Genomic DNA, 19,603 nt, shown 5'->3' with positions numbered 1-19,603 from the left:
TTGTAAAAGCCCAAAACTCTTATCAGAGTAGAACTGAATCAGGGCTGATGACACACACACACACACACACACACACACACACACACACACACACACACACACACACACACACACACACACACACACACACACACACACACACACACACACACACACACACACACTGTGTGTGTGTGTGAGAGTTAGGGCTTAATTTATACTAGCTGGATTGTGGGAATGAGCGGATGTGTCGGACAAAAAGTTCTCAACATTTTAACACTTCCTTCTGGTTTATCAGGAACAACTTGGAATCCAGCGCGAACACGCAGGACGAGGATGATGCTGTCTGAACAACCACAAGGATCAATTACTGTCAAGTGTAAATTACCATTTACACTTTTTTAATTTATTTTCCAAAGGGCAAACATACATTTACAGACTAAAATAATTGGACTTTCAATAAGAGGTCGTCCTCCATCCACGACCAGCAAACACTCCGGTTAGCCAAAATAATTATGCAGGACCCTTCTCTTCAGAATGCTGCTGCTATGTGCCCTCAATTGCCCCCTGGGGACAAATACAGTTTTTTTTAATTGAATTGAATTACAACCTTCAAGTCACAACTCGCAGTTTTGTCTTGTTTTTGTTTTATTTATTTTTTTTCCACAATGTCTTGTTTTTATAAGATTTATGATGCCTTCAAAAGGCGCCTCTAAATTAAATGTATTATTATCATTATTATTATTATTATTATTATTGTTATTATTATTATTATTATTATTATATTCAGCTGTTCTCTCCCCTTGCCAACATGCCTGCTGCTAGCCAACGCCTTCCTAGTTTGTAAGGAGGTTTTTAATATAACAAATTGTATTTAAATTTGCCTACTGTATATATGAAGTTCACTTTACACTCTGTTACCTGGGCAATGTGTCTTTTGAAAGGCCTGCCATAAAATCTTTGCACTTTCTACAATGCACATTTTTTACTATGCCTTTATTTTATTTTACGTATTCATTTTATTTCCTCATTCTATTGTATGCTTGCTTTAGCTTTCTGCTAAATCGTAAATAATGATAAAAAAATAGATTCATTTATTTTACATTGCCATGGCAGTTTGTCAAAGTTCTATGTAAAATAATAGGGAAACACAAAGCTCTGAACCCTTAAGTTAATTAATCAGTATGCCCATTGCATTAACTAAGTATGACCTATTTGTATATCGATCAACAAAGTATGCGTACGTTACGTATACAGATTGTCCAAGGGATGACAACGCCCCTGACTTCACTTATTTCAGTCAAGTATACGGGCAGAAAAGTGGCACACACTGTCATAATAAGAATACATATGGCACAATCACCAACGGGGATTCATTAATCAAACCACATGGGAGTGACATATGTAGTGTGTCAGATATAGGATTGTCCGAACAGTTAAGTTACATGATAAATGGCACAAAATGCTTTTGGAACAGACAATTGTTAACATTTTTACCGCTTTTCATTACATTCAGGGCGTTTAGCAGACGCTTTTATCCAAAGCGACTTACAATAAGAAATATCGCATGAAAAACCCCAATCATTACATCAAGCGATCAAACGTAAATTGTGAAAAAAAATGGGGAGGCGTAGAGAGAGAGGGGGGTATTGGGAGAAGGAGGGAGGGGGGTAGAGAAAGAGGGAGGGGAGGTAGAGAGAGATATGGGGGGGGGGGGGGGAGGATGAAGGGGGAGGTATGTTAATACCTAGATTAATGATGCCTTATTTATTGAGCTGCACATTAAGGGCTTTCTATGGTTCCACGTACCCCGCAAAACCCTCCTTGCATCCACCGCAAGGCGTGCGCCTCCCAAAAATGTTCACCTTCAGTCGAGGCGACGCAGGAGCCAGGGCTGTGATTGGTCGGCTTACTAAAACCCAATGCAGAACCATAAAGGTAGAAGACTGCGGGAACGTGGAACCCTAAAAAACCCAGGTCTGTTTATGGTCCCACGTTTACCGTACGCAACGATGACATTTGGTGACATTTGACCTCTGGGGGTGCATTGTTAACAGCAAGTCCATTCCAGCCCTTAGAAAGCAACTTCAATGCATTTTCATTGGGATAACCATTTGCCAATAGCTTTTATTGTAAGTGAAATTACCGACGCAGTCATCATGTAGCCACCTAACCAATTATGTCTGTCCACCAAAATTACTTTATAGAGTCCTATTCTGCTTGACCCCCTCATTGCTGCTCTCAGCTATATTTGTTTTTCGCAATTCACGTTGGAATTTGATTAATCGTTTAGCCCTAGTGTCACGGAGAGAGCTGTTCGCCTACAGTGGCTGTGGACCTGTGGTGAGAACATTGCACCTCACCCCCCTAGAGTGTGTGTGTGTGTGTGTGTGTGTTTGTGTTTGTGCGTTGTGTCGGTGTGCGTGTGTGTGTCTGTCGGAGACTGTTTGTGTGTGTGTGTGTGTGTGTGTGTGTGTGTGTGTGTGTGTGTCTCGGTGTCGGTGTCGGTGTCGGTGTGCTTGTGTGTGTCTGTCGGATACTGTTTGTGTGTGTGTGTGTGTGTGTGTGTGTGTGTGTGTGTGTGTGTGTGTGTGTTTGTATGTGTCGGAAACTGTGTGTGTGTGTGTGTGTGTGTGTGTGTGTGTGTGTGTGTGTGTGTGTGTGTGTGTCTTTGTGTAAGTCTGTGTGTGTGTGTGTATCGGACACTGTGTGTGTGTGTGTGTGTGTGTGTGTGTGTGTGTGTGTGTGTGTGTGTGTGTGTGTGTGCCAGACTGTTACTGTGCGTACACAGGTGTGTGTGTGTGTGTGTGTGTGTGTGTGTGTGTGTGTGTGTGTGTGTGTGTGTGTGTGTGTGTGTGTGTGTGTGTGTGTGTGTGTGTGTGTGTGTGTGTGTGTGTGTGAGAGAAAGAGTGAGAGTGAGAGTGAAAGAGTGAGAGAGAGAGAGGGTTACTTTATAACAGTTTTGTGTAACGTAGTCTCTCTGTATAATAAGGACATGGTATTTATTCGACTGGTGGGGCTGATTAAATATATTCACCTTTGGCGCCCTCTCCTGGTTGGTAAAGGAAACTCACTTTGCCACCAGCGGTAGAAACACCGTCTGAAAATGACTTCTTACAATACCAAATTGGCTGGCTTCCATTCCAACAAACAGAGGAAACAAAATAATAGGTATGTTGTCTCCCTTTTGGAAATGTGTGTGCGAGCGACTGCTCCACTAACCCAGTAGAAAATGAGGTTAGCTCTAACACCCAATGCTTATTATAAAAACATTGAAGCTATAAATAACACGCATCATAACCCTTTTTTTTTTTTTGTAAGACTGTCTGATATTGCCGTACATTTATTTGAGAGAAATTTGAACCCGATTTTTGGGAATGAAATCAGCTATATGAAACACCACGTTTATATATTATAGTGGTCAAATAGCGGAGTAGGAACCTACGCATCATTAAGCATATGATAGAATGCTCGGCGATTTCATTGGTGGAAGAACCCACGTGGTATAGGTCAACTTCCGTGTCATTCTGCGAAAATGGCGGTGAGTTCGTATGCTTTTCGTTTTAATTGAAACAATTCAGTCATGTTCTACGATGTCACCCTTCCCTGTTGTTTCTTCTGCATGCGTGTCTGTTCCAAGAACCGCAAATTCAAATGAACCCCTTCTTTGCTAAATGTATCTCCATCTACGGAGTTAACAAACTGTTTTGTTTGCCTTGTTAGCCATGCAGAGCTAACCACGTTAGCATAAATGTAGTGGCATTTGTATTTTCTAAACACACTTTCCTCATGTTTTGCAGGATAAAGAAAAGAAGAAGAAGGAAAGCATCTTTGATCTGTCAAAGTACATCGACAAACCAATTCGTGTAAAGTTTCAAGGAGGTCGAGAAGGTGTGCAACATTGTGGATAGTTCCATCAGTGCCTCACCATAACCCAATCAGCGTTAATTAAATAGATGGGAAGGCATTTCATGAATGAAGCAGTCTCCACATATTCTAACAATGTTATTTTGTGTTAACAGCGAGCGGTGTTCTAAAGGGATTCGATCCCCTATTAAACCTGGTGTTGGATGGCACGATCGAATATATGCGTGGTAAGAGCAGCGTCTTTGGTCCGAATGTTAAAATTGAATGTTAAGCGTGGTGTATCTAACCATCGTCTCACCTCTGCAGACCCCGACGACCAGTTGAAGCTGACGGAAGATACGCGGCAGTTGGGACTGGTGGTGTGCAGGGGGACCTCAGTGGTGCTCATCTGTCCCCAGGACGGCATGGAGTCTATTCCTAACCCCTTCGTCCAACAGCAGGACGGATAAAATGCAGCCCTTTTCCCTCAAGCACTCACACACAGACATGTACACATCCTCATACATCCATACATTTTATGAAACATTATTTTACAATGATTTCTCGCTCGATCATGTCTTGGCATTGATGCGTGTTGCATTCAATGCTGGTTTTTGTTGTAGAAAAGGCATGTTGGTATTTGATGTGCCTGAAAGCACTTCACTTTTTCTGTTTATACCTAAATTAAATGACAAGGAAGAACATGTTTAACTTGTAAAGAGCAATTTGGGCTTTTTTCTTTTTTATTCAGAATAAGTACAGTTTTAACTGTTTTCTTGGTTGTTTTTTTGATAAAATAAAATTTAAAAACACTTTTTTTTAAGTCGTGTAGTTTCATCCAAGAGGATCAATGAATTTAATTATCTCTAGTGTATGGAGATGGAGGCTGCTGAGCTTTGAGGCACTCAAGCCTGTCTGCTCCCTGACAAAGAAGTAATTGTAGTTTTCCATGGATCCCTTCAGGACTGCTCTAAGCAGGGTGGTAGGATCAACTTATTTATTTGCGTTTGGATCGTTCCTTTGGGCGGATGATCTTAAGGAAAAAGGTTACTTCGGAGCACACTAGGCAAGCGGTTTACTTTTAATAAAACGTGGCTTGTGTGATCGTATTATTTCGCAGATATATTCAATAAGAGTATATAAAAATATAATATAATATTTCGTAACTGCCATAACTGGTCCATTCGCCCCGGTCTCCAAATTAGTTTTACTGTGCAGTTTAAAGTTTCTGCATTTAGAAACGGCAATCTTGGTACATTAAATAAAGTCTAGCGTTGTGTAGCAGGGGTTGCAGTCGTGTAGCCCCTCCTCTATGCAGTCTCAACGGACCACCGCAAGCTAGAACTGGGGTAGTAGTTTATGGGTCATAATGAGCCTTTATACAGCATTTAGATGTACAATCTCTACACTGGCGTTTGTATCTGTCAAATTATTTCAGTGTTATGTAAAGTTGTCTCAGGGTGTTATTGTTGACAACACAAATCCCTGTACACACCTGGGTGTAACCAAACATGATCTCGATGGATCTGGACCGGTGGGAGGGGGTAGCCATGACGGGACTTTTGAAGCTCGTTGGGCTGCCTGCGAAAAGGTGAGTCGCCCTTAGCGTTGACACGGCACGCCCCTTGGCAGGTGGAATAAATAGCTTACTTCTTTGCCCTGTCTGTTCTCTTCCATCCGTCTATTTATTCTTGTATGGGACATTTCACACCCAGAGACCTTCGACGTCCGAGAATAACTTTTAATGCGCACTGCATGGGCATCAGCGACAGAAGTGGCAAGTGAGTTTTCTGGTTGAATATCAAGTTTTAGAATTTATTTTTTGCGTCTATTCAATAATGCACCTGTCGTCGACCGGAGTGAATTACTGTGACCCACGGGGTCTACAGCACCACTGGGATTTAGGGCTGTTTAAATTTGTTTTAAAGACTCTACTCGGGCTGTCAGACCCAATTTCTGTGCGGATGGTAATATGGCCTCCCTGATCTAGTTTACTCTTCCCAACCCCCCAACTATGCCAAATTAATCCTTCAGCCGTTGTTAGACTATTTTCTGCATGTTGATTATCATAGTACTACTTTATTTGATACGGGCTACATCTCTGCAAAAGATCCATTACTTTTCCACGTGAATACCAATTCATATTCTTTGCATAAAGACCACCGTTATTATTCACACTCTGTGTCGGACGATCCACCAGGCTCCCACTGGTAGTAATGCAGAAGATGCATACCTTACAGGCAATAACAGCTTCCCTTTGACCATACTATGACTTTCTGTTAGTTTTGTATGTCCTTATCTCATATTATATGCAAAAACATATATTGTTGGCCAAAAAACTTTGATAGACTATGCTTAATTTTACACATTCTTCCAGGGCAAGTATGATATTCTGGACACTAGACTGCGACCTGTAGACTTGGTGCTGCTGTAGAGCCAATATGGCGGACAAGAAGGATGGAGGAAGCCAATGGTCCACCACAGGTGCTTCCTCTGCTCCCTCCAACCATGGGTCACACCGGACCATCATTCTTTTCTTCATCCTCCTCTTCCTTCTCATTGGAGTCCTGGTCGGCGTGCTCGTTGGTGGGTCCAACCATATTGCATATTGACACAAAAGTGACATACTTGTTCTTGGCTTGAGTGTTTACTATGTTACGTATCCTTTTTTTTCTACCCCACCATTGCTAGTATACCTAGTGCAGGAGCAGCATTACTTTATGGAAACGGTGGAGTTGAAGGGTCTGAAGTATAACTCCTCGCTGCAGGATGAAGGCTCTGCTTTCTCCATAGTACTCTCTACCATCCTGAAGACCAAGGTAACCGCCAAGCAGTACCATACAGGTGTCGCCATATCACCAACGACCGCTGTCCACAGTGTGTCAATTATCTTCTTTATCTTTTTTTTTTTTTTGCAGATCAAAAATGTCTTCATCGCCTCATCAGTATCCCACCACTATATTGATTGTAATATTGTTGCCTATGGGTAAGTCAGAACCAGATGGTTTCCTCCCAACAGTCCACCATCGTATTGACAACAGTTCCACAGAGGCAGCCATGATGAGCATGTGTGTCCTTGTCGTTCCAGTAACATCAATGAAGATGTGATGGCAACGTTCCGCCTGGTTTTCCGTGTTTCCAAGGCCTGGCAGTACACCGATAACTTTGTCCAGGACTTGCTGAGGGCCGGGCTGAGTTCGGCGCTCCATGGAAGGCCCATGGAGGTGCCTTTGTTTGGCAAGATCAGTGCAATCCTCTTGCTGGGTACGGTGGTCACAGAAAGATGGTGCACTGCTTGCAGCTCTCGTGGAACCGTAGGATCGAGATCACGATTCAATTAACATTCGTCTTTTGTCTCTTGTTAAGGGGCCAGCGGGAAGTCCTTCTACTCCATCGGAGATGAGATTAGTGGTGAGAATGAGTTATTCACTAAGTGTACTCACTGTGTACTTAACCCTTTTTAAAATATTGATCTATCTGTCTGTCTGCCCGCCCGTTACATTCATGTGTTTTGAATGGCTGCTTCTATAGGTAATCACAGCACACCTGAAACAAATCATTGACTCTGTGTTCATCTTGTCAAATACAAATGAAAGCATTTCCCTATACAATGATTTGTGCAAATGTTTCTACTTCTGTGTATTTACCGTCTCTGTCCCCCATGGCTTTGCTCCTGTAGCCCGGTGTCCCAACCACACCTTCGCCTGCGACGACGGGGAGTGCGTCACAAAGTTTAACCCAGAGTGTGACTTCGTCTCCGACTGCTCAGACGGATCGGACGAAGCTCGATGTGGTACGTAACTATGGAAACTACAAATACAATCCGTCCAGTCAAAAGTGTAATCATTTCGATGGGTCAGTTTAAATTGTTTCTCACTTGCAGATCTATCGTCTATCTTTTGGATTAGGGTTCGATTAAGTGCACTGACGGGCACATTTGCTGCACATAATCACTCAAACTCGCATGCACATGCGACATTACGTCACATTCCATAATCCTTAATCATTGTTCAGTACAACATATAAAAGTTGAAACACGGTGAGATATATTTGCTGTCAATGCTTATGCTGCCCATTGATCACCCGCAAAACTCTGGTTCCTTTCACAGATGCATTGTTAGTTCTAGAGGATTGTAAAACACTGTAGAACTAAAAGTTCAAACTAACATAAATCAAAATAAAATATTAGTTCATACACTTGGTTTACACACTTTCATACAAATAGCAAACATAATACTGACCACTTTGCCTGCTTATCAAAAAATAAGGGGGTTAATTAAAAAATGACTCCTGAACAAGTCTTCATTAGTTAAGATCCACTATGAGCATTCCTTCATTTGTGAATGAAACACGAAAACCGTGAAAAGTGAACAAGGCCATCCAGCAACGACCGCACCAGAAGCCAATGAGTGCGACATTATTGACAAGTGGTCAATGACTGCAATTACAATGTTAAAGGCGTGATGAACACCAAGTCTGCCAGAGACCTCAAGAGTACAATTCACGTTTTTGCAAATGCTCTGTGGAACATCTAGGCGTCATTAACCTGCCACAAATATCCCCGAGGAGGACGGTCCTGTCGGAGTACTTCCTCTTACCTCCATACCGTGGCTAACTTTCCTCTTCCTCCACTCTGGGCTCCGCTCTCCGGGGCCCCACACTCTGGGCTCTCCGCTCTCCGGGGCCCCAGCCTGCGGTACGCGCCCTGCCATGGGGAACCGCGTGGTGGGCGGCGTGGACGCCCGGCGGGGAGAGCTGCCGTGGCAGGTCAGCCTGAGGCTCCAGGGACGCCACATGTGTGGGGCCTCCATCATCAACGCACGCTGGCTGGTCAGCGCGGCCCACTGCTTCGAGAGGTCAGTTAGCAGAAGCTATAGTCTAGACTATAGTTTAGAGACTATAGAGGCTATTGCTCCAAGGTTGTCTACAGGTAGAATGTGGACGTTGCGAACAAACCTAGAATATTTTTCAGCTGGCAGCTGGCAAACACCCTAAACATTATCCTAATAAACACAAATGTATATATTAGTATTGTCAATGAATAATGATATTAATAAAACAATATATATTTATTATTTAGGTGCGTTATTTGTACATACTTGCGATTGGCTCCCAGAGGATTGTGGGAGGAGTTACAGCCCGTAGGGGGGAGTGGCCTTGGATCGGCAGCCTCCAGTACCAGAGGCTCCACCGCTGTGGAGCTACGTTAATCAATTCATGAAACAATTCCTAAGACTAAAAGTCGCAATGGCATTTGAACTAGCTCTTAGCTTATAATTGACATATCTGTAGTCAAGGCTCATTGATTGCGATTTCAATAATGAAATCAATAAAATCCCACCTATAGCTCGACCTTCTCTTTAACCCCTCCCACTCACGCCATCCACACAGACGAGCTGTTTGTGTCACACAGATGCACCGCCAGTTAGGATGGACAGAACACTGTTATACTGTTTTATTATATTATGAAATTATCCTGCCTTTTAACTGGGAGGGTCTCATTCGTACACATCGAATATTATGTAGCAGACGCTTTTAATTCCATTTTTTCAGAAGAAAGAGAAACAATATATTGCTGTCGGTACAGTAAGGATGTACTGTACATCGAACTGTTACATTAACCCATTCCCTTTATACAACAAAGACAGCTAGGATAAGATGCTAAGCAATGCTAAGTACTATTTTCAAGTGCAAGGAAATAAAACATGCAATAATAACACAATTAAGGGCCAGGACCTACAACATACAATAAGTGCGTACATTAAGTGCCAGGACGTACAACACAAAATGAGTGAGTACATTAAGTGCCAGGACGTACAACACACAATGAGTGCGTACATTAAGTGCCAGGACGTACAACACACAATGTTGTGTGTTGTACGTACATTAAGTGCCATTAAATGCCACTCTGCTCTCAGAGACAACGACCCCCGGGAGTGGACGGCCCTGGTGGGGGCCAGCCTGGTGAGTGGGGAGGAGCCAGAGTCCAGGACGGTGAACATCAAGTCCCTCGTGGTGTCCCCGTACTACAACCCCCAGACCACGGACAACGACGTGACGGTGCTGGAGCTGGAGACCCCGCTGTCCTTCAGCCCCTACATCCAGCCCGTGTGCCTGCCGGCCCCCTCACACGCCTTCACCCCCGGGCAGACCTGCCTGGTGTCTGGCTGGGGGACGCTGGGCCAGTTCAATAGTGAGTACAACCCCCCCCACACACACACGCTGGAACACACAACACACAACACGCACGCGCACACACACACGCACGCACGCACGCACGCACGCACGCACACACACAGACTCTCACATACGTACATGTACCTAAAGTTTGAAAATAACAAAAGATATTCACATATATTTTTTCATAATATTGATAGTATTATTCTGGCTTTCTATAACAATACTCCTTATTGTCGTCACTGATCTTGTATTTTAGCCTGTCGTAATGTGTGATTGTGTTCTATTCTTTATCCAGCTGAGGTCCCTCCTGCACTGCAGAAGGCAGTAGTGAAAGTCATCGACTCCAAGGTGTGCAACAAGTCTGCAGTCTACAGAGGAGCCGTCACTGACAACATGATGTGTGCCGGATTCCTGCAGGGCAAAGTGGACTCGTGTCAGGTTAGTTCTGGGGAATACGGAAAGAACATTTGAATTAAAGGTACATTACTTAACAGAAGTATTGTGCATAATGTGAAAATGAATGTGAGAAGCAGACTTTTAGAGTCTAGGTTGCCTAGATTAAGCCACCATAGTTAAGTCATCGTGTGTGTGCGTGTGAGTGTGTGCGCGTGTGTGGAAGCGCATGGCATCGCTCGTCAACCCATTGTCCATGAGATGTATCCGCTTACATGATCTGCCATACAAACAACATATTCCTTACAGGATGGCTTTCTCTTAGTACACCAAATCTGTTGGAGTTTTTCACACTTGTCCTTGCCTGAATGCAAACCTAATACATGTTGCTATCAGTATGTCACTTCAGGTGAAAGGTGGAACAAAAAGGAAGCCCAGAGGACGGATATCTTTACCTGGCTATTGTCACACCCACTCATTAGATTTTGCAACATGGGAATATGTTGGTCTAAAGAGGATAAAATAGAGAATAGTCGAAAGGGGAAATAGCCACTAGAGAGCATCATAGCTCTTCCTGCTCCACTTTCACTTTAACACTTCGCAGACAATAAGTACATTTGTCACAAGAAACTCCTAATGGGTAAATCTTGGTGACCGCTTGATGCGTCTGAACCGTGCTGCGTGTGCTCTTCCAGGGGGACTCTGGAGGGCCCCTGGTGTGTGAGGAGGCTCCCGGCAGGTTCTTCCTAGCCGGGGTGGTGAGCTGGGGGGTGGGCTGTGCCCAGATCAACAGACCGGGGGTCTACTCCCGGGTCACCAGGCTCCGCAACTGGATCCTCAGCTGCATAGAGAACAACCCGGCCCACCCGCGTCCGGTCGTCAGTCAGACGGTGCCCGCGGTGCCCCCACCGCAGGAGAACCTGATCCGTCCGCCACCACCAGCGGCTATAGACCTGGATGTGGCGTACCCGCTACTCACACCCGGTAACGTCCACAGTGCGTCGGCTTAACTATTGATGCATGCATTTTTGATCGGTCATTTTAGGTTGCCTTTTTAATATCTGGCCGAGGAAAACAGATGTAAACTAGCCTCTGAGGCCAAGTCTGGTTCACTTACAGTTTGACTGATGATAAGTGTGTAATGTCCCTGAAATAAACCAATTAATAAAATAAAATAAATAAATGTATCATCCGATTTCAAATCTAGTTCATGTAATTTTGTGCAACATGGCAAAAAAAAAAGCTATTGGAAATGGAGCAGAAATATTAATAACCGGATCTATTTCTTCATTATCTTTATCTGAGGGAACGAACCAATGCAAACCAATTTATTTGAAGGGCTGATGCTAAGCTTACCTCACTATCCATGTGTCTGCCAGCCTTAAACTGCAGTGGGAACTTCCGGTGCAATGCCAACTCTTGCATTAGCAAGGTCAACCCCGAGTGTGATGGAGTCTCCGACTGCCCCGACCAAAGGGATGAAAGAAACTGTGGTAGGTTAAAAACGTATCATTGAACCAAATAAAAAAAGACTCTACTAACCTGTTCCTTATTTATATTTTAGGATTGTTGTTTAAATTTCTCCTTGTCAGAACGAAAAACCCATGAAGTAAATTTTAATGAAGTAAATAACTAAGACGTTATAGTCTCACGACTGATGGTTAACTGATGGTTAACGCAAAGAAAACAAAAGCACCCCCAATTATTGAATGTATTCACTGGGGACGGCAAGAAAACCCTATTCGGAATTATACCATTCTGCTTTTTACAGACTGCGGTCTGCGCCCTGCGATTGGCTCCCAGAGGATTGTGGGAGGAGTTACAGCCCGTAGGGGGGAGTGGCCTTGGATCGGCAGCCTCCAGTACCAGAGGCTCCACCGCTGTGGAGCTACGTTAATACACAGCAAATGGTTACTCACCGCAGCCCACTGCTTCAGAAGGTACCTCTTCACTTGAAAATCACTGAACTAAAAAACACAAGAACACTTACCCAAAAACACAACATGCATTAACAAATGACATCAATATTACCGAAAGCGAAGGTTTCCTTTTGAGGTACGTAGGATGAATTTAAAAAAAAAAGCTCTTTTAAAAAAGCTGTGATTTCAGTAGGAGAGTAGTCTACATTCACTAATATGGAAAATGGCACAAATGTAAATTATAAATCCTTGGGTGGGTTTCGTAGCGTCTGTATGTGCTTCCTACCAAAAACTGCATGCTAACTTACTTTCTCATATCCCAATGTGGAAAGTGACCCCGTCCCTACGAGCTGGTCCGTCAGCCTGGGCTCGGTGCTGCGTTCAGGCGTGGGGGCCCTGGTCATCCCCGTCCTGAGGATCGTCCTTCACCCGGCCTTCAACAGCACCAACATGGACCACGACGTGGCCCTGCTGGAGCTGCAGGTGCCGGCCCCCAGGTCCTACACCATCCAGTCCGTCTGCCTCCCCTCGCCGGTCCACCACTTCCAGAAGAACACAGAGTGCTACGTCGCCGGGTGGGGCTCGATGAGGGAAGGAGGGTGAGAAGACTTTGAAGTCGTACTGCCGACGGTTGTGTGTTCTGAAGACGTATGTGTCGTAACTAGCTAATTCACTAATAAACATAAACCGACTTGCAACCATGGTTGATAACATTATTGAAGGTGATTTTTTTTTTTTGTTACCAAGAAATAAGAGTACACTCCAAATTAGTTGTCATAGAAGACTTGAACCCCTGCCAATTAGAACAAACTCTCGACATATCCCCCCCCCCCCCCCTTTATTTTCACAGGTTCATTGACCAACCTGTTGCAGAAAGCTGCCGTGAACCTTATTGATCGAGCGGACTGCCTGAAGTCCTACAGCAGTGGCCTGACTCCAAGCATGATGTGTGCCGGCTTTATGGAGGGAGGCAAGGACACTTGTCTAGTGAGTTAATATAACGCTTCTTCACAGTCTGGGGAAACACTGAGCCTCCAATGCATCTAAAAGTGGCGCGATCGAGGCAGATTATGTAATGGATGACAGGTTCGGAGTACTGTTTCCAAGGCGGATGATTAAGAGTTTTTTCTCTTGCAACCAGTGAAGACTGAGGTGTGTGTGTGTGTGTTTTGGATTAAGACATAAAAATATATCTATAAATAATTGTCATACCAATAGTAGAATTTGTGTGGAAAAGAGAAGATAATTAGAGCTCAGCAATTACAGGTTATTTCGAGAACACTGTTGCACTTAAGGGAGATGCTTATCTGACAGAAGAGAGAGACTTCTTCTTTACTTCCTCAAACTACAGAGCTCCCTTTCTCACCCTCTTCCTCTTTGTAATCTTCTTATGTAAGTTAAACCGCAGGCATTCCTGTCTCGGTCAAAGCACCTGGCATCTCCCCCCTCCAATCCGTGTGACATTTCCCAGTAGTACTGGCTCTCCCTCTTACACACACACTCTCCCTCTCAGCCGCTGCTTTCGCCACTCTTCTCTTCCTTAAAGTAGTCACTTGCCATTGCATAGCTATGGAGTAGAACATAGTTTGTGGTTTCGAACCCCAATTTCCACAGTCTACTGGTAGGCAGCCTAGAGCAAGATGTGCAACCTGAAACTCTATCTGCTCAGCACATGTATCGGGACATGTTTTCTGCTTTGGATGAAAGTGGGTCAAAGTGGTACAAAATAGGTTGTCATATAGGGTGTTTGTGAGAAGAAAGAAAGTGAATAAAGTTTTTAGTGCCTGCTAACAAATGAATAAAGGATTTGCACAAAATATATATATATACACACATATATATTTGTAGCTTTTCGATTTTTTTAATCCTCTATAGTTGCGTCGATCATTTCCTTGTCCTCTTTGCACCAACGTACCAAGAAAAAAAATCTTTGTTTTGGTTAATTGACTCTTTTTCCTCTCTCTCTCTCTCTACAGGGAGATTCTGGAGGTCCTCTATCTTGCCGCCATGCTGCTGGACAGTGGTTTGTCGCCGGTATAACCAGCTGGGGACACGGGTGTGGCCGCGTAGGCTACCCAGGAGTGTACACACGTGTGACCTCTATCAGGGAGTGGATGTCTACATACCTGCCTTTCTAAAGCGCAAACCGAGGGAGAGAAAATTATCCAAAAGCAAAGGACCAGTCATTATTTCACCGGAGGTGGTGGAATTCAACTTCATAGCATCTCCGGTGTGTTGGACTAAACAGAACTATTTCTTTCTGCAAGAACAATGCTGTGATACACCGATGTCCGCTTAAGTCTGTGATGCAGCAGGGCAGATTTCCGTTGTTCTGAATGGGCTCATATCTCTACTGGTTCAAGGGTGCTGATTCTGTTACTGTGTAATCATTTGGCCAGTGATTCATTTCTCAGAAAGGAACAAGAGCTCCAACAAGATTCCCAGGATAACATCCTCAACTGTGGTCTATGGACACTTAACTTGCACATGCACATTGTTTGTGTATTTATATAGCAGTTATTTATTGTCCTGACTTACACATCAACCTATGCAGATTCAGTGTGTTTGTGTGTGTTTGTGGGGGGTTAAAATATGTGTTTTATTCAGTTGTCTCATTTGTATTCACGGTATAATCAGGACTAAGATGGGGCAGTTTTACTGGCCATTTAGCCTGATATATATTTTTTAACAGGGTACTCGGTCGGTCAATCCATCACTACGTTGTTTTAACATTACATTGGACTGTGCGAAAACAACCAAGGCATACATTTCTGTATCATAATTTATTTTTCATGTTGGGGTGGGGGAACTCCCTACAGCTGTTGATATTTGGTGTTCACCACACATCTGACCCTCTGTCAGCACCAAGGCAATCCTGACTTAAACAAGCCCACTACTGTGCAGGACAACAGATAGAGTGACAACAGGTCAGACAAAACCGTTTTGTTCCCGGAGATGTACTACGGTTATGAACTCGAGACTTCTGACCGCATCACTTTTATTAAATGACATTAAACCGGAAACCATGTTGACAAATGTAATGAATTCGCCTTTTGACACCCATGCATGTGTGTGCTCTCATCTGCAGTTGTGCATACAAACGTTCTAAGTGATGAGCATTGGCATGACATTTTACTAATTCTCATATGGAAAGCCGCTCAAATATACAGGTTGGGCAGGAATTCAAGAAATTATAAATCCTTGTGTGTGATTTGTTGCATCTGTATGTGCTTACAGCCAAATCTGCATGTTAACTTTATTTCTCATGTACTAACATGCTGATGGGGGAGGATATATATCCAGAGGATATGAGGACTGGTGATTACAAATAGGGCATTTAGCAGACGCTTTTAACCCAAAGCGACTTACATCGGTTAATACACACATTGAAAGTCAACCATGCAAGGCGACAGCCAGCTTGTCAGGAGCAGTTAAGTGTCCTAGCCCAGGGACACATCGACACTCAGCTAGGAGGAGCTGGGGGTTGAACTAGCAACCTTTCGGTTACAAGACAACTGCTATACCTCCTGAGCTAAGCCGACCCTGGTGCTGTGTTGAACAGCTGGTTTAAGGATCAAATGTTCCAGCTGCACAGGTTCTCGAACAAAAGGGCCCTTCACAGTCTGTAGTTTGATACAGTCTGTAGTTTCATACTAGATAATTTTGGTTCGGCCTGATATTTTGTGTGAGGCCATCATCTTTAGTAGTAGACACAAGTATAAACTTAAATATTGCATCACTAAAGTAATGGCACAGACCATTTAGTAAATGACCAATTTCAATGAATACAGATCTTTTTTAACCAGAAGGACGATATTTAATAACAAAAATTAATTAAACAATAGTAATATTTTATGCAGTTCACAGAATAAAATTCAACCGCCCACCACAACAGTTCCAAGGCTGGACTTTACAAGCGTTGATAGCCTGCCTGGGAGGTATTCTCTCAAAAGTTGGTGGTATGCTTCGGTCAATACACACAGTGCACCAATCGGAGCCTCATCCTAGAACATAGAACCATGTTCGGGTTGGTGTCAGTTGAGGTCATGGATGGAGGTCAAGGGGTGGTTGCTAGGAGAAGGCTTGGGGTGAAGAGGTAGTTCAAATACGTGATCTTTCCTTCTGCAACCGGGAGTTGTAAGCACGAGACACAGTATTCCAGCAATCCATATACCGGTCCATGCACATCGCTATGCATTTCTAAAAAGACAGGAAAAGAAAAAGCAATCATCAAACATACAGCAAGGTGAAACAAAGTGAGTAAGAAGTTAAGTCAATCATGGATACCAATTTGACTTGGGTCCAGGGGAAAGCCTACCTGTTCAGAGTTGTCCAGGTTGCTCCCTGGTTTACCTATAACACTTTTGAAGCACTTGTCTGTCATTCTCTGCAACACACGTGAAGGTGTAAACGTTAGGACCATTCATGTGAGGCCTGTGCAACTTATTGCAGCATTCATTGATGGTGCTACCAGAAGGGTCGTCGTATCAAAATAAATACTACCACAACAACAACTTTATATTGGCCCACACGACGGCATAAGGAAGTTAGCGTCAACGTCATTCGCTTATTTTCTTTAGATAATTGATTCGCTCACTTTACCTGCAATAGCTCCTGAGCGTTAGCCACCGCAATCTGGACCTTGACTTGTTCCATTATGGCCCCGGAATCCATTTTTCCTCCTGCTCCACCCGAGGAGAAGTCTGACCCGTACCCTTCCATGCCTTGATGTTGTTGATCAGATGTAGGTTTTCTTTCTTAATGCACGTGTGTAGTGACACGGGCAGCTGGACGCCGTAGAGTTCTGCAATGTGTTCAATGCCCTTGAAAGCGCCGGTAGTGTCATTACGTATTTCCGTAATAACACATTTTGCAAGGGAAATGTAGTTCTGTTTGTAGTTTTTTCGTCCACTCAGTCAAACTCAATTACGATTGGTTAGAAATAATAAATTATTTGTTCTGCAGGTTGGGAATACAGCCACTAGATGACGACAATATACCAAACAGCCAACAGAACAACTAACTATTTGCCATCCAATTTTTCTGCTGTCCTTTCGTGAAGCTGAACTCAGCTTCACAAAATGTGATAGGCTTCGGGGTGGGGAATATAAAGGAGATTATGGCAGGACGAAAAAATAATAAACACATTCTTGCGTTGTTAGAGGAAGGAATGAGTGGACTGTTACATTTAAAATGACTGAACCAAAATACCTCATTATTAGGTGAGTGCTGCATACATGGACACACCATACCCATATGCCTCCAATGCCGGTGTCTAAACATAGTTGAAAACAAATGCGTCGTATAAAGACCAAAAATAACGATAACGTTTTTCTGGACAAAGACGTCTCATCAAAGCATGTATTTAATGTCACATGGTGGTGGAATGGTCTTTGAAATAACTCACCGTAAGTTAAGTAATTACTCAATACAGACGAATGGAATAGGCATTAATACTTCAATATTGTACTACATGGTTTCAATTACACACTTTAAATGACCAGAATGAACCTAATATAGTAAAGAGCTACCATATTTGTATAGCCAATAGGCCTACTGTTGTTGTTGTTGTTGTGGTTTTGTTGTTGATTTTGGTCCAGACATGTAGACCATCATCAGACAAGCTTGCTTCAATCGATTATTATTCTCCTTTTCTTAGAATGACCTCACTGAGCAAACCACCTGCTGTGTGTGAATGAACGCGTACACTACAGTACAGGAAACAATGAGGAGCCGTTGCTTTCCCCTTAACTGCCCACGCTCTCAATAATTGGACACACATTGCTTGTGGGAGCCACAATATGGGGGGTCTGATGAGCAACACACACACACAACACACACACACACACACACACACACACACACACACACACACACACACACACACACACTACCACACACACACACACACACACACACACACACACACACACGGCATCTGTCTTGAAACCGGAAAGGAGATAGGCAATATGAAGTGCTAAAGTCTGTTAACCCTAGATTACAATCATGAATTCATTAAACTAATCTCCTTATATTCGTAATCTCCTTTTGGCACACTTGTGTGTGTGAAAGCATTAGCTGTAATAAGCTGCTATGGGCAGTTTAAGTGGACATTGCCCACCATTTTCCGGGGAATGTGAATTGCAGTGCGCTTAGTACCAGCTTATGATGAGTTGAATTAAAATGTGTTGCATTGGAAAACCTAATCGTACCGTCCTACATGAAGCACAGGCCCTGAATGTAAACATCGTGTCAGGGACAATGGAGAATCATAAGAAAGGCTTTTGAACTCATTTGAACCAGCTTCCTCTCACAACACTATCTAAAAACAGCAGCCACCGTTTAGCAGTTGTTGAGTGACAGAGAGAGAGAGAGAGAGAGAGAGAGAGAGAGAGAGAGAGAGGAGAGAGAGAGAGAGAGAGAGAGAGAGAGAGAGAGATGAGAGAGAGAGAGAGAGAGAGAGAACAGAGAGAGACAGAGAGAGAGAAATGGGGGCTAGGAAAGAGAGAGAGAGGAGAGAGAGAGAGAAGAGAGAGAGAGAGAGAGAGAGAGAGAGAGAGAGAGAGAGAGAGAGAGAGAGAGAGAGAGACAGAGAGAGACAGAGAGACAGAGAGAGACAGAGAGATAGAGATGGGGGCTAGGAAGAGAGAGAGAGAGAGAGAGAGAGAGAGAGAGAGAGTAGAGAGAGAGAGAGAGAGAGGAGGAGAGAGAGGAGAGAGAGGAGAAGAGAGAGAGAGAGAAATGGGGGCTAGGAAGAGAGAGGAAGAGAGAGAGAGTAACATGAGTGGTGTTGCATCGACCCCAGCCAGCTGGTAGTGGTGGTGTTCATGATGTTGATTGTGGGCGCACTAGCCCTGCCGTGCTCCGCAGGCTTTTGAAAGACCAGTGGTCCGGACGCAGCAGACAGCCACTGTAGATGGGCTGGTCGCCGCCTGTGGGATTCCTAGACCTGTCACCGAACGTCGTTTCCGTATAATCGATGTTGTTATTTATAGTCATGCAATAAGCATTTTGAGCCTTTCCTCAAATGTGGCACCTGTGTTATTTTTCCATTTTGAGGGTCAATGTCATTATAAGAACAGTTTTTGTTTGAATATTCACCATGTGAGAAACATACATTTTTAGAAGTTCTTGACTGAATAGTTTTAGAAATTGGTTTAACCATGATCTCTTAATGAACAGGCTATATGTTGCCTGTAACCACATATGATGCTTCGGTATTTGCTTATTACTTAGACCCAACAATTCAGACTAATGCTGTTAATTTATTCTGGTACTCGCTTAGT

General features: G+C 43.6%; 3 protein-coding genes and 1 long non-coding RNA gene across 5 annotated transcripts; 3 read left to right on the top strand and 1 right to left on the bottom strand.

Moving 5' to 3' along the window:
* Positions 1 to 3,378: 3,378 nt before the first annotated feature.
* lsm7 (LSM7 homolog, U6 small nuclear RNA and mRNA degradation associated) lies at positions 3,379 to 4,648 on the top strand. The gene is made up of 4 exons (XM_030372510.1): positions 3,379 to 3,520; positions 3,780 to 3,870; positions 4,002 to 4,073; positions 4,153 to 4,648. The coding sequence occupies exons 1-4, from the start codon at positions 3,515 to 3,517 to the stop codon at positions 4,293 to 4,295; spliced, it is 312 nt and encodes a 103-aa protein (XP_030228370.1). The 5' UTR covers positions 3,379 to 3,514; the 3' UTR covers positions 4,296 to 4,648.
* Positions 4,649 to 5,484: 836 nt separating this feature from the next.
* Positions 5,485 to 15,528, top strand: tmprss9 (transmembrane serine protease 9). 2 transcript variants are annotated; one of them, XM_030372507.1, is made up of 16 exons: positions 5,485 to 5,606; positions 6,203 to 6,411; positions 6,517 to 6,644; positions 6,744 to 6,811; positions 6,914 to 7,089; positions 7,192 to 7,236; positions 7,505 to 7,618; positions 8,516 to 8,681; positions 9,744 to 10,018; positions 10,301 to 10,443; positions 11,094 to 11,394; positions 11,778 to 11,891; positions 12,170 to 12,338; positions 12,650 to 12,916; positions 13,169 to 13,304; positions 14,294 to 15,528. In XM_030372507.1, the coding sequence occupies exons 2-16, from the start codon at positions 6,267 to 6,269 to the stop codon at positions 14,453 to 14,455; spliced, it is 2,409 nt and encodes an 802-aa protein (XP_030228367.1). In that variant the 5' UTR covers positions 5,485 to 5,606; positions 6,203 to 6,266; the 3' UTR covers positions 14,456 to 15,528. The 2 variants fall into 2 exon arrangements, with proteins under 2 accessions (XP_030228367.1, XP_030228368.1); XM_030372508.1 differs by having other exon boundaries at positions 5,487 to 5,606; positions 11,094 to 11,382.
* Positions 15,299 to 17,179, bottom strand: timm13 (translocase of inner mitochondrial membrane 13 homolog (yeast)). Its single transcript, XM_030372511.1, has 3 exons — positions 16,920 to 17,179; positions 16,636 to 16,704; positions 15,299 to 16,517 (listed from the first exon to the last, which is right to left on the bottom strand). The coding sequence occupies exons 1-3, from the start codon at positions 17,037 to 17,039 to the stop codon at positions 16,419 to 16,421; spliced, it is 288 nt and encodes a 95-aa protein (XP_030228371.1). The 5' UTR covers positions 17,040 to 17,179; the 3' UTR covers positions 15,299 to 16,418.
* Positions 17,180 to 17,348: 169 nt separating this feature from the next.
* LOC115555574 (uncharacterized) lies at positions 17,349 to 18,219 on the top strand. The gene is made up of 2 exons (XR_003978886.1): positions 17,349 to 17,539; positions 17,977 to 18,219. It is a non-coding gene; the product is annotated as an uncharacterized LOC115555574 (long non-coding RNA).
* The last annotated feature ends 1,384 nt before the right edge of the window (positions 18,220 to 19,603 follow it).

This window comes from Gadus morhua, chromosome 12 (genome assembly GCF_902167405.1).
Source record: "Gadus morhua chromosome 12, gadMor3.0, whole genome shotgun sequence".
Taxonomy (NCBI): Eukaryota; Metazoa; Chordata; class Actinopteri; order Gadiformes; family Gadidae; genus Gadus; species Gadus morhua.
The sequence above is the reverse complement of the archived record's forward strand: the minus strand, read 5'-3'. Positions and strand labels throughout refer to the sequence as shown.

Excerpts from the sequence above, each read along its gene's own strand:
- timm13 (XM_030372511.1), bottom strand. The coding sequence starts at position 17,039 with ATGGAAGGGTACGGGTCAGACTTCTCCTCGGGTGGAGCAGGAGGAAAA. Across the intron at positions 16,705-16,919 it reads ACGCTCAGGAGCTATTGCAG|AGAATGACAGACAAGTGCTT; the intron begins GTAAAGTGAGCG and ends CGTGTGTTGCAG. Across the intron at positions 16,518-16,635 it reads ACCTGGACAACTCTGAACAG|AAATGCATAGCGATGTGCAT; the intron begins GTAGGCTTTCCC and ends CTGTCTTTTTAG.
- tmprss9 (XM_030372507.1), top strand. The coding sequence starts at position 6,267 with ATGGCGGACAAGAAGGATGGAGGAAGCCAATGGTCCACCACAGGTGCT. Across the intron at positions 11,395-11,777 it reads CACACCCGGTAACGTCCACA|CCTTAAACTGCAGTGGGAAC; the intron begins GTGCGTCGGCTT and ends TGTGTCTGCCAG. Across the intron at positions 11,892-12,169 it reads AAGGGATGAAAGAAACTGTG|ACTGCGGTCTGCGCCCTGCG; the intron begins GTAGGTTAAAAA and ends TGCTTTTTACAG.
- lsm7 (XM_030372510.1), top strand. Across the intron at positions 3,871-4,001 it reads GTTTCAAGGAGGTCGAGAAG|CGAGCGGTGTTCTAAAGGGA; the intron begins GTGTGCAACATT and ends TTGTGTTAACAG. Across the intron at positions 4,074-4,152 it reads CACGATCGAATATATGCGTG|ACCCCGACGACCAGTTGAAG; the intron begins GTAAGAGCAGCG and ends TCACCTCTGCAG.